Raw genomic sequence first — 13,627 nt, forward strand, 5'->3', positions numbered from 1 at the left:
CAGTGTAAGTCATTATAATCCGTAATTATGTCTCCACTGGATGCAACAAATGCCTCGTTTATAATGGGTTTTAATGTTTATGTCTCGTCGCTCCGGCCGGACACGGCATCAACAGTATGTGAGGGGCGTAACATTTCCGTCACACGCTTGAGGTATTCGGCCAATCACAACGCACTGGATAGCTGGCCAATCAGCGTACACCTTGCTTTTCAGAACGATGAGCTTTGTAAAAATCGACGTGTTTCAGAAAGGCGGGGCATAGAGGAAAAACAATAATGTACAGTATGTGGAAAATAATGTTTTTTGAACCTTAAACCGCATAAACACATTGCATTACACCAAATACACAAAATAATGTTATTTTTAGCAACGTCATATGACCCCTTTAAATATAGATCACTGCAGAAATATCCAGTACAAATAAAAAGGTTTTCTGATATTATCAACAAGCAGGATGTGTGACTTATCTCACCATGTTTAGCGAGAGGTTCTGTCTTGGGCTTGGCTTCTTCTTCCTCTGGCTTTAATGGAGCATTTTGTTCCATGTGGTTTGAGGCAGCTAAAAAGAGGAAGGAAATTGAAAAACATGATCATTTTTGTTGTCCTCTTGTTATAGAGAAGTCTTTCTCTGTCAGGCAGCACTATTAGTACTATTAACACGTTTCCTGTCTGTCTGTTTTTCCAGGTTTAGTACTTCTAGGGTGACCATACATCCTCTTTTCCCCAGGCATGTCCAGGCCAGAATTTCTAACCTTCCTAAAATGTCCGGGTTTAGGCTTTGTTTTCCTATTGTTTTCATACCTGTTGAAGGTAATGACTGAAAAGTAGTTCGCGTGCAGGCATTGTGCATTATTGACCAGTCATGGCATGCGAGAAGGTGGGACCTGTAGAGAACGGTCAAAGCAATGCAAATATGCATACATATAATGTAGGAGGACTATAGAGAACACATTAATAGGAAAACAAAGACATTTTAACATTTTAGGCATTTTAGAACTTACATTTATGTATTCTACATTTGTTTTTAAACTTATGGAAAGTAGTGAAGTGGTTTTTGTGGCTATATTTATGTCTGTTTCATTTTAGTTGCTCTTTTAGGACATTTCACCTAAAAAAAATGGGGTAGAAACAAATTTCACTGAGAAATTGCTAGTAAATTTCACAAACAATTACGAGGAAACGACAAGTAACACATTGAATTAAATGTGAAACTTTAAAGAAAAACTGAAATAATATATTTTCTTGTAAAACATACTCCAAAAATGTTTTTACAACTTTGAAAAACTAATTTATATATAATTTTATAATAATTATGTAATTTTATAACTTATTTCTAATATATATCTCTGTAGCATCTTAGGTATTTGCAATAGTCATCTACAAAATACTGTACAATTGTGGCATACAAAGCAACATTTATTGAATTCCCCTTTGGCCCACATAGTTTTAGTAAAGGGTTTTTGTTTGCCAAAAACCTAATTTTGTTTTTTGTTGTTGTTGTTCTCTCTGACCTTTAACAGGCTGCTGTCCCTTTAAGACATCCGTGTAAATGCCCTCTTCACATGTGGAACTGGATATATTGCTGTGCTGCTCCAGCACACAAGCTGTTTGCTGTCGGGTCCAGTATAGCTTTTAACCGCCTTATCCTTCAAGGATAGTTTGATTCTTAATGATATGACCCCTTTAGCACTAAATGTGCTGAGTAATTTTCCACAAACTGTGGCTGTTCAAATTACCACACACACACAAAAACAATAAATAAAAAATAAAAAACAGAATGTGGACTGAATTAGAACCAGCTGAATTAAAAGTGCTAATTGCACTACGGAATGAAGGTTATTGAGATCAGAATACAAAAGGGCTGTAACCTTTGTCATGCAGATGACTTTAATCACAGGGCTTGTACAAAAACAATATGTCATTATTAATAATTGCAGAGAAGAGAAATGTTATGTTGCTGGTACATACGTAGACATCTCTCATGGCATTCTTTTATGGTCTTGAAGTTGTTGCCATTCCCAAAGCAGCCACCATAAAAGAATCGCTTGCATTCCTGGCTCTTGTAATCAAAAAAATAACGAGGCACCAGTCCTCGACACGGTCCCGGCTCATCCTCCAGATGGCATGGACTCTTATCCTCTAAAAGGAAAAAGATGGGGCAGACAATAAATCATGTAATTCTTTATTTAAAGCTTATTTTTCATCAACTTTAGACATGAACATAAATTAAAGTGTTAGAAGTGATTTTTTTCCCCATGCTTTGAAATATCATATATAGGGTAGTGGTGAGAGGGTGGGTGGGCTTTTACACCACACTTAGGGTAAAAGGCTCACCAGCATGGGGAAAAAGGCAATTTTCAGCAAAGTATCCTTTTTTTGGGGTGAACTATTACTTTAATTTTACAGCTCAGGAAAACAACTTGCAGAACTTTTTTGTACACCATTTTTATGCATGAATTACATAATGAGAACACAGGTAACATCTGCACATATTAATACAGATATTAAGTGTTTCATGATTAAACTAGACAAATATGGGAATTGAATTCTAAAGCAGTGGCTTTCAGCAGAACCTTAACAAACACCCTGGCCATAAGCCACAGATAGGCTGGAGTGACTGATATATTCTAGCTCCATCTATAGCACATACCCTGTTGATAAATTAATGGCTGGGTTCCAAAATTCCACAGATTTTTAAAAATCACTTAATTTCCTGCCACGTTTTTGCCCTGTAATGCAGAATTTATTTATGGCCATTGCTAATTAAAATATTTCACTTAAGTGGTCATTCATCGTGGAGAAAGACAGCTTTAATCCCATCAGCTAGGAGAAATCATCAGGGTATTTTGTTTTTCTCTCTTCTTTCGGATAAATCGGATTTAGAAGGAACGATGAATTGCACTAACCTGATCATAAATGTCACAAAGTGACCATACAGATTAAAGCCGGTTGCTGGTTTTGGATATAATTCAATGTTAATTGCAGTCTTACTTACTGATTGAAAGCTATTAAAATGTGATTATGGTCAGGGCAAAAGCTCTGAGTAAGTGCAAAATAAAACTGCTTTTGGTCCATCCATACAATGAAAGTCAATAGGGTCAAAATCAACATTGAAGCTCACCAACTTTCATTATTTATTTACATAACAGCATATTTTTTCTTCTTCTTCAAAATAGCTAAAAATAAATAAAATGGCATAAAGGTGTAGTTTACCCTAAAATAAAATTTAAGATAACACTGTCAGATTTTATTTGCTTTACTGTGTTGCCAAAAAGTGGTTTACCACAGTCATTCAAAAAATTTAATTTCCATACTTTGCTATACAAATGAAGTGGGAGAATTCATCAGGATGCAGCTAAACTCACTACATTAGATACTGTGTTCTGATACTCTATGCCCCAGACAGTTGTCCTGACCGAGAGCAGTAGGCGAATGCTAATTAAGCTTTGCAAATGACCACTCACATACAGCATTGATCAAAAGTTCACATTCACAAGGACACTTAATAAACAGAATTAAATTAACTGAATTGAATGGTACAAATGAATTATGCAGTTTTATATGGTCATAGTTAATATACGTCTACTTCTAGCAGAAGTGTAGATGGGATGCATCTAAAACTGAATGAATAATTCAAAACTGCTGTTCCCCTGAACAACCTCTTGGGTGCTTTTTAGGAAAGGAGATTGTCTTGATGCCAGACTAGTATCTGTCATTGCATGTCTCATTTACTCACAAGGACAGGACTTATGCATAATATGTTTAACTGAGTGCTCATTTAAAAAGATGGCAGCAAGGCAGGTACTTTCAAGTAGGTTCTGCGCTAGCTGAGCAACTCCCATTGAAATGAATGTAAATGCTATATGGATAACTCAAGACATAAAAGACCTCATTGGCTCAAACAAACAAACTGCAATTCCATCTATTGCCACTTGAGTCACAAAAAGTACACATATCACCTTTAAAATTTAAAACAAAATAGCTGTAAATAAACTGGATCCGTTTTCTAGGGAAAAAATTTAGAAAATGATCTTTCTCTCCCAGTTTCTCTGTCTCACTTCACATACAAACACAAAAACATACCACTTTTTGAAGTGCACTGATGATTTGATTCACTAGATGGAGACATTTATCATTCATTTCTCACATTGGTTTATTATTTGATGTTTGTTCCATATACTCAGTGATTCCATTGGATCTGAATTTTAAGTGCTTAAATGCAAACAGTGAGAGCTTGTTTAATTGTTGCCTTTTCATTTAGAAGATGCTTTTATCCAAAGTGACTTACAAATTAGGAACATTATAAGCAAGAGCCAAAAATACTCACAGTACCGCAATGCAGTTACAGTGCAGAGAAAAAAGAGAGGAAGAGCAGATTTTTTATATATATGGAGGGTTATGCTTTATAAAGAGGTCTGTCATGAAGGTTGTAATTGGCATCTATGGTTCATGAAGAACCTTAACCATGCACTCTTAAAAAAAGAGTGGCATTGGCATTGATGGTTCTATGAAGAACCTTTGACATCCACTAAACCTTTCCACAAAAGGTCCTAAACAGTGGGAAAGGGTTTTTTAGATTATAAATGTAGATTATAAATGTTCTTCACACTAAGAAAAAAATGGTTCTTTTCAGAACTGATCACTGAGAGGTTCTTTGGGGAACCCAAAACGGTTCTTCCATAGCACTGCTGGAGGCATAAACATCTAAGTGTTGACCAAGATGAGTGTGACATAAACCCTCTTTGATTCATTGAAGACCAGATGCTATGCCGTTAGGTTTAAAGGGTTAAATGTTTCCTCTATTACTAAAAAAAGCAAGTTTGGTGGCTGCAGAAATTAGAAACTGACTTGGCAGAGCTGAAAATAATCAGGGGCATGTGGTGAAGAGTGCAGAAGAAATGAATCCAAGCACAGCAGTCAATTTCCTCTTCTGCCTCCATGGGGGAACTTTGGCAATACTTCGCAGGCATTTACGAGAGCTCATGTCCTTGGAGGTGTTTGTCCAAATGAGTGGCAAAGTTTCTGTTTTCACAATGACCCCCCACTGGAAAGCGTAATGAGATATGACTCACCCAACCAACCAAATGCTGTAAATAATCCAATGTGGCCTGACTTTACTGTGAACTGCACATTTGTCCTCGTTTTAACAAGAACAGGACCAAGAGTTCCTTATTATTCTTGCAGAAATAATCAGATTGCCTAAATGGTATCTTTCATCTCTCTCATCTCAGCCTTGGCTTGTTGCCATGAATTTGACTCTGTCCTCGAGTAATTTCCATTTCTGCCTTTTTATACTAATTTAATGCCAATATTGAAGATGAAACTATTTAATATTTGGATTGTTTTCTTTTCCTTGCATTAGAATTATTGTATTCATCAAAGTTTTCTAAACAAAACAACTGCACTTCTGATCTTGGCCCTGTGTTTTTTAAAGTATCTGTCATGCCCTCTACAAAGTAATATAGTGTAGGTTATAATTATGACACTTACTGAGTCTAAACTGATCCATAATTGCAATACCACACCAATGCGTTACATTATTGTTTTTTTATGGGCTGTTAATGAGTTGTTGGGAACAACTCCCTCATGGTGAACTCTTCACTCTTCCCATAAAAGTATATGGTGGAATGTGTGTTATTTCTATGGTTATAAAACAAAAGGTAGTTTTGGATACTGATTGGTCAATACAACATTTCAGCCGTTGTAAAGTACAGATATGACGTACAACACCCATATCACTGTGCTGCACCTATAGACTAATGTGCTGTTATTGTTTACATGTCAGTGAGTACAGTAGTGGGGGGGGGGAACAAAAACATTCTGAAAGTATTTTCACTCAAGTAGTTACGCTGATAGCAAAAAAAGGATTAAATTAGACAATAAAATTATTTTACAAGTTTGTACACACACTGTATTGTTGCATATATATATATATATATATATATATATATATGTCAAAGAAACCTGGGCTTCCATACCACCTTAGTAGTGCCACAAACTGATCACCTCCATGCCGCGCCGAATTGAGGCAGTAATTAAAGTAAAAGGAGCCCCTACCAAGTATTGAGTATATCCTACCAAGTATTGAGTACTTTCCAGAAGGCCAACAATTCACTAAAAAAAAGTTTTTTATTGGTCTTATGAAGTATTCTAATTTGTTGAGATAGTGAATTGGTGGGTTTTTGTTAAATGTGAGCCAAAATCATCACAATTAAAAGAACCAAAGACTTAAACTACTTCAGTCTGTGTGCATTGAATTTATTTAATACACGAGTTTCACAATTTGAGTTGAATTACTGAAATAAATGAACTTTTCTACGACATTCTAATTTATTGAGATGCACCTGTATATAAATGAAATATTTTGAATTAGCATTTATTGTTTAACTTTAAGTTTTAATTTTAGTAAACATTTTACTATTTTTTTATAATTTAATCTATTTCAATTACTAGAAAATATTTTTAAAAGTTTCAGTTTTAGTTAACAATAACAACACTGTTGGAAAAATGCAAAAGAGAAGCACTTTCAATAGTATTTTCAGACTTTTGGTACTCATTGTAGATGTACTTAATGAATTTCCTTATTAAAATAAACCATTTCCCTAATATTTTAGTTATGTAGTGGGTGTTTCATAAAAGCAATAAAGCCCGCAATATTATGAGTAAATACACTGCTGTACATTGAGTCTAAAAACGCTCCTTAGCGCTGACTCGTTCACAATATAGCACAGTCTATCATAACTTATTGCTTAATACTATATTAGTAATCTTTGCCTTTACTTTACCCACGATAAGCATATGTGGAATTCTGTTTGTAGCAAGGGTGTATGGAATACTGTCATGACACATGAGTCTGGGTCAGGCCATCCAATATACTGAGCGAAAATGAAATTGACTAACACAAATGACACATCCTCATTCTGAAAGATGTGTTGAGTCTAAAGGTTATTTTACACAAGTTCCATCATTTTCTGAAAAAAAAAAACTGTCATATTTGTATTTATTTTTGTTTGTCATAGAATAGCACAAGTCGGGTAAAAATGGCCTTACCTTTCACAAGACACATTTCTTCACACTCCTGCAGGGTCTCAAAATTGTTTGCATTGCCTTGACAGCCTCCGTATTCAAAGAGCTCACAACGACCTGTGTCAATGTCAAAGTAGAACCTGTCCTTTATTGCCTTGCATGGCCCTTCATCTTTCTTCAGGGCGCATGAGTGATGGAATATGTGGAGTTCAGACCTCACTCCATCTGCTGAGGGTAGAAGGAAGCCAGAAGTTATCATTTGCTCCGGACATAATTCACAAAACTCTGCGTGGTAAATTTAAGCCAAATATAAGCTCTCACCTAAGGCGTTGTAGGGAGTGAAAGAGTTTTCTGGCACTGGAAACTTACTATACACCTATTTTTAATAGAGCTAGAGCATTTGCTCAAAGAGATCTCATTGACATGACAGTCTGTAGATCTGAGGGATCTGACAGCTTTGCCCTTGGTGTTTAACGCTTTGTTAAATCAGGATGAACCTCCTACACTCTTCCACTCTCAAGCCAACGAGGAAGATAAAGCACTCTTTCTTGACTATATATATTTGGATGGTTTAAATCAAAAAGATTTTTATTTTCCCCAGGAATAGGTTCTTAATCCCTACCTAGAACCAACCGTATTAGTTTGTTCTAAGAGCATGCGGTGAAGTGAACTCTGCGGTCCTTCCTGTTCACACAACAAGGACTGAATCCAAAGTGCCACAAACTAAAGTAACAGATGGTCTTGGACTTGAGTGACAACATCCTGCGGGCAGTTGGATCACTTATCCTGTCACATCCTGATGTTCATCTCCCCACTCCTCTCCACTCTAAAATACTCTCTCAACACTGCCCTCGGGTTGGAGAGAGTTCTTCTTAGGTATTCCACATGCTCTGGATAAAATTCTTATCGGCACAAAAGCAGGAAACACACACACTATAGCATACATCTTGATGGGTTTGCCATTGTAGAAAAATAGCAAAAACATCAATATTCATATATGCATCATTATTAAATGCAGACAGAGAAGAATGCTCTTAGAGGCTACATTTATTTGATAAAAAAAAGTAATATTGTGAAATGTTACAATTTAAAATTACTGTGTTGTATTTTAATATATTTTACATTATATAATTGATTAATTACTGCAGTTTTTATTATTATGATTATTTTTTGCTCTATAAAATAATTACTCCAGTCACATGACCCTTCAAAAATCATTCTAATATACTGATTTGGTGCTCAAAAACATCTCTTATAATTATCAATGTTGAAAACAGTTGTGCTGCTTAATATTTTTGTGAAAACCTTGATACATTTTTACAGCACTTTTTGAGGAATAGGAAGTTCAAAGGGACAGCATTTATTTGAAACAGAAATCCTTTGTAACATAATAATAATATTATGTCTTTACTGTCACATTTGACCAAATTAATGTGTCACTGCTGAATAAAAGTATTAATTTTAAAAACTTCATCTTCAAATTTATGAACAGTAATGTAATTTGAACTTTTTACAGAATTTGAAGCTTTGGTAAATCCGAGCAGTTGACACTGTTGAGAACTCTTTTGTAACTCTCACATGTGAGATTTGCTCAAGAGAGAAAAAAAACATATATATACAGAATATATATATAATATAATATATATATATATATATATATATATATATATTAAAACAGTTATTTTAAAATGTAATAATATTTTAAAATATTACTGTTTTTACTGTATTGATTGAAGTAAATGCAGCCTTGACTTTAAAAAACTTCCAAAAATCTTACACCAAAAGTCCTGCACATTGTCATATGTAGCTTGAGAAACTAGAGCCTTCATCAGGATATCTTTTATTATTTTCTATCTAATCATAAGCCATTACGAAGAAAAAAAAAAATCTGAACAAGATAATTACATTAATTATGAGAGCCAAAATTGCAGAGGACTTGTTTTCTTCATTTCCATGGACACAGCAGCTTTTTTAAGATGAGTTCTTGTGTACGTCCTTTATAATTTAATTGTTTTTAAATGTAACATTTAAACATGCAATTTCAGTGTATTATAACACAGACAATACCTGGACCTGCAGACTTCCCCCAAAAAACTTATGTCTATAATGAAAAAAAACTGATCTGGCTGTTAAAATTTCAACTGCCAGATGCTTTTTTACCCCAGCATGAATTTTCTGTTATGCTTGGATTCACCTCAATTTGGATCAGAACAACCCAAAACTGGTGCTTTGCCAAACTCATTGCCAATGCTGAGCTCGGGCAGGCTGCCCCATGTTGAGACTCAGCCCTTGCTTGTTTTATACCCGTCATGAAAGAGAGGTGTTGATTTTATCACAAGGTGGAATTTAGCACATCGGTCAGTTTTTGAAAAGAGTAAAACATTCAGGAACTCTCAGTCTCATGGAAAGCACAATGCATGTAAATATCTGTTTACAGGTGTCAACATGTCATGTTTGCTCAAGGTTTGCTGTTAGTTGCCTGAGCAACAACGCAATGATTAATAACACCGTCAGCAGCAGATCTGACTGTAACACTATAACACTATAAGGATAAGTGGCAAAGTATTTGTCATTTGTAAATTAGTAACCAGTGAGTCAGTTTTAACATCAGCCCCTTTTCATTATGTGGCATATTAAGAACTGTCCATTTGTTATATTACTGATAAAGATACAGATGTGTGTATTAGAGAGCAGTCACAGAAACAGAGGTTTTATAGTATGAGGGTATGATTCTACCAGTCTGAGTCATACTTCAGATTATCAGATTTATTCAGCAGATACAGTCCAAAGGGTACAGTCCATGGGCACAGTCACTATATATATATATATATATATATATATGTGTGTGTGTGTGTGTGTGTGTGTGCTGTTGCTGCCAGATCTCGATTGCCAAAAACCACACTTTGATGCAAAGCTAACTTGACTAAATCAAATAAAATAACATTGTAATTTTTACAGCACTTTTTGAGGAATAGGAAGTTCAAAGGGACAGCATTTATTTGAAACAGAAATCCTTTGTAACATAATAATAATATTATGTCTTTACTGTCACATTTGACCAAATTAATGTGTCACTGCTGAATAAAAGTATTAATTTTAAAAACTTCATCTTCAAATTTATGAACAGTAATGTAATTTGAACTTTTTACAGAATTTGAAGCTTTGGTAAATCCGAGCAGTTGACACTGTTGAGAACTCTTTTGTAAGCTAACTTGACTAAATCAAATAAAATAACATTGTAATGGTATATTATCAAGCTTTCTCAAACAAAGCAAATTTTAAAAGTCCACTGAAGCATATCTTCTTACATTTTTGCCATAGACAATATATTTTGAAGATACAGGTTGTTTTTCGGCAACATGCTTGAGTAAACTAATAAAGTGAAGTGATTAAACAAAATGTTTATTAAAATGTTTTAAATGTCTGAGGATTTTAATGTTCTCTTTCTTTTCCTTATGCCTGCATCACTTGCAGTTAAAATTTTAACTCTACTCATTTTTATTGTTGTCTGTTTGTTGTTGCAGCATTTTACATAGCACTATTTTAAATATATATTTATTTTTGGTATTTTACATGGTCTGTTGTTGGAGTAGCATCACCCAGCTGAGATATTTTAATCCTAATTTTAGCACTAAGCATACCTGGTTAAACAAATTATTTCCCTTATCGTCAAGTTTACTGAACTGAACTGAATCATTTATTTGATGACTTGTAAGGCAAGGGAGTTGTCTGGTTATCTTGAAAAATTTTACAACATGGCCTTACACAACAACTGCAAAAATAATGACTGTGTCAAACTGGTTTCCAGAAGACTCTTTTTGTGCGCCACTGTGCTGGGCTAGTAGGGAAAGTGCCACAGAGCTACAATGTTTATGCTTTTTTGAACGGTTTAAGAATAAACCTACAGTTATTTACTTTTATACTTTTCTCTGCATATTGAACTGGGACTGGAGAAAGTATTTTAACAGAAAAAAAGCAGAAAACTATATGGGTGTTATAATATGTTTTGTTTATCTTATACATTGAATTGTATAGTAGCAAGGTTTTGATTTATTTTGCTTTACTATTGTCAGGCATCCAGGCTTGATCCACGTCTAGGCCTGTTTGCCAGTGGAACAGCAGATCGTCTTTGTCTACAAAATCCTCCACTCCTGCAATGGCTGCAACACCTTAAAATCCCAGATAGGTCAGAACTTGTTTATTCTACTACCGTTCACAGATAACAACAATGGGTTACATAGTAAACCTCGTCGTATCGGATCCCATGAAACTCTTGCGGGACCGAAAATCCTCCTCTCTGTCACCTGGTGCAATTATCTGAGGTCTGCAGTGCAGGGCTCACTGAAGCAAATAATCCCATACACCCCAATTAATCATTGTCAGGTCTGCAACTGACTGCATGAGAGGATTCTGACTCTTTAAATGACTGTGTGGCCACCTGTCTGTTCAACCATATGGGACACCTGATGTGGACATACGTTAAACATAAGGCTTAGCGGGGAAAAATATATCCCACAGCATTGCATGGTATATGCTATATAGCAAGTTAACCGCCTAAGGTGAAAGGCTTAACTGGTTGCTCTCTATCTCTCCCTGCAATAAGTCTGTACACAATACAGAAAGTTGGAAATTGAGAGCACTGATCTCCCATTAACCACCATGAGGCAGGAATACATATATACATAATTCAACATGGCTGACAAAACCAAGCACCAAGGACCTCTGGAATATCTACCTCTACCTTTTGAAGGAAACGTACAGTAGACTGGTAAAAAATGTAAAAAAAAAATAATAGAATGCGAGTATAGAATGTCAGGTAATATCTTTGTTATATTTATTTACTTCTGTAAATTGGTATTCAAGTGTAACGTACATTAAAGAGTATTGAATTTCCACTCACCACTGTATATATTTAAAATAAACAGGGTAATCAACAGGGTAATCACACAATCTATAAATAATTTCCTCAAGAGAAATTTCTAGGAAGCAGGGGATACAGCAATTTTTCTTTACTACAGGCCTAGCTATACATAAAATAAGTGCAGGCAGTAGAAAACCAATCCACTATTACATTATATATGTAAGTAATGGTATCCCCACATAATCTATGAAAAATGTTCTGTTAACCTCTGCTAGACTAAAAACAGTCCAAAAAACCCTAACGTAATAAAAAATATTTCCCAACGCACACTATTGGGAATATCATCAATCATGGTACAAAAGCTTTCAAGGTCAGAGGGAAGATGAGACCCAATATTTGTCTATGCATGCATGAATACCATTCCAGTGCTCGAAATGTCAGTGCAGTAGAGTGTAAAGAGAGAAACCTCAGTGCAGTTCTAAGCTTGGTGTCATGATCTGATGAGTTAATGCAACAGATCAAACAAGGTCTCGACAAACTGGGAGACCTTCTGACCGTTTTTTTTTTTTCACAATAATTCTTACCATGGGAACAGTGTTATGAAACAAGTTGATACTCTTGGCGACATTGTGAGTAAGTCAAAGAAAGAACTGAGACATGCTTTTGGCACTTTTAAGTGCAAGGGTAAGATGTTGCATGGTAAAAGTATAGTTTAGTTTCATAACTGATATCGGAGATATCGCAAGGGGACAGATCAATTAAAGAAATAGTTCACCCAAAATTGAAAATGTTCTCACCCTCAGGCATTTCCAAGATGTAGATAAGTGTGTTTCTTCATCGGAACAGACTTGGAGAAATTTAGCATTATATCACTTTCTCACCAGTGGGTCCTCTGCAGTGAATGGGTGCCGTCAGAATGAGAGTTCAAACGGCTGATAAAACACCACAATAATCCACAAATAAACCACACAATTCCCGTCCATCAATTAACATATTATGAAGCAGAAAGCTGTGTACTTGTAAGAAACAATCCAACATTAAGGCGTTTTAACTTTTTCATTGGAGAAGGCAATATTATGGATAGAGGACTTGTATGTTAGGCAGAAAGAGTGATCTGAATTTTAAAAATTCTTAGTGATAGATTTGTCTATTACAAACAAGCAGCTTTTTTTTACTTCACAAGATGTGAATTGACTGGACTGGAGTTGTGCTTTTATCATCGCTCATTCTGACGGCACCCATTCACTGCAGATGATCCAATGGTGAGCAAGTGATGTAATGCTAAATTTCTCCAGATCTGTTCAGACGAAGAAACAAAAATATTGGATGGCCTGAGGGTAAGTGAAAGTTTCAGCAAATTTTAAATTTTAGGTGAACTATTCCTTTAGGTTATCTGTCTCCTTATAATATCTCTGATATTGATTCTGAAATATATACTTTTACCGTGCAACAAACAAACTCATCTACATCTTGGATGGCCTGAGGATGAGTACATTTTTGGGTGAACTATTCCTTTAATGGAAGAAATCACAATATGACGCTTTACACATTCAAGTAGATAGGACCTGTACTTGCATGCCTATTGCGATAGAAAATAGCTGCTGGGAGTGTTGCTAACATGGTTGTCGGGTACACTAACTTGCCTTAAAGGAACTTTGGTTATTTTTTTTAGATATTTTGAGAATTGATACAGATGGGTGAAGGCAAAGATACACACACACACATATATATACAGTATAT

General features: G+C 35.2%; 2 protein-coding genes across 4 annotated transcripts in view; one reads left to right on the forward strand and one right to left on the reverse strand.

Annotated features, from left to right (window-relative positions):
• Positions 1-13,627, forward strand: part of LOC107714392 (PTB domain-containing engulfment adapter protein 1-like) — a 188,131-nt gene that overhangs the window by 59,827 nt on the left and 114,677 nt on the right. Inside the window, exon 1 of one of the 2 annotated variants that reach the window (XM_016520222.1) lies at positions 11,159-11,212. The exons of the other annotated variant lie outside the window; for it this stretch is intronic. The gene's annotated coding sequence lies outside the window, so the exon portion shown is untranslated. Of the gene's footprint in view, positions 1-11,158; positions 11,213-13,627 lie in introns of those variants that run through there. 2 annotated transcript variants of the gene reach the window in all.
• Positions 1-13,627, reverse strand: part of LOC107714394 (tissue factor pathway inhibitor-like) — a 34,271-nt gene that overhangs the window by 8,968 nt on the left and 11,676 nt on the right. The window contains exons 2-4 of one of the 2 annotated variants that reach the window (XM_016520229.1): positions 7,051-7,251; positions 1,969-2,139; positions 473-559 (exon numbers count right to left, since the gene is read on the reverse strand). In XM_016520229.1, coding sequence (XP_016375715.1) covers positions 473-559; positions 1,969-2,139; positions 7,051-7,251 — 459 coding nt within the window. Of the gene's footprint in view, positions 1-472; positions 560-1,968; positions 2,140-7,050; positions 7,255-13,627 lie in introns of both variants that reach the window. The other variant, XM_016520228.1, reaches the window with a different exon arrangement.

The sequence above is a fragment of the Sinocyclocheilus rhinocerous genome, unplaced genomic scaffold (genome assembly GCF_001515625.1).
Source record: "Sinocyclocheilus rhinocerous isolate Xijiao unplaced genomic scaffold, SAMN03320098_v1.1 scaffold449, whole genome shotgun sequence".
In the NCBI taxonomy this organism is placed as follows: domain Eukaryota; kingdom Metazoa; phylum Chordata; class Actinopteri; order Cypriniformes; family Cyprinidae; genus Sinocyclocheilus; species Sinocyclocheilus rhinocerous.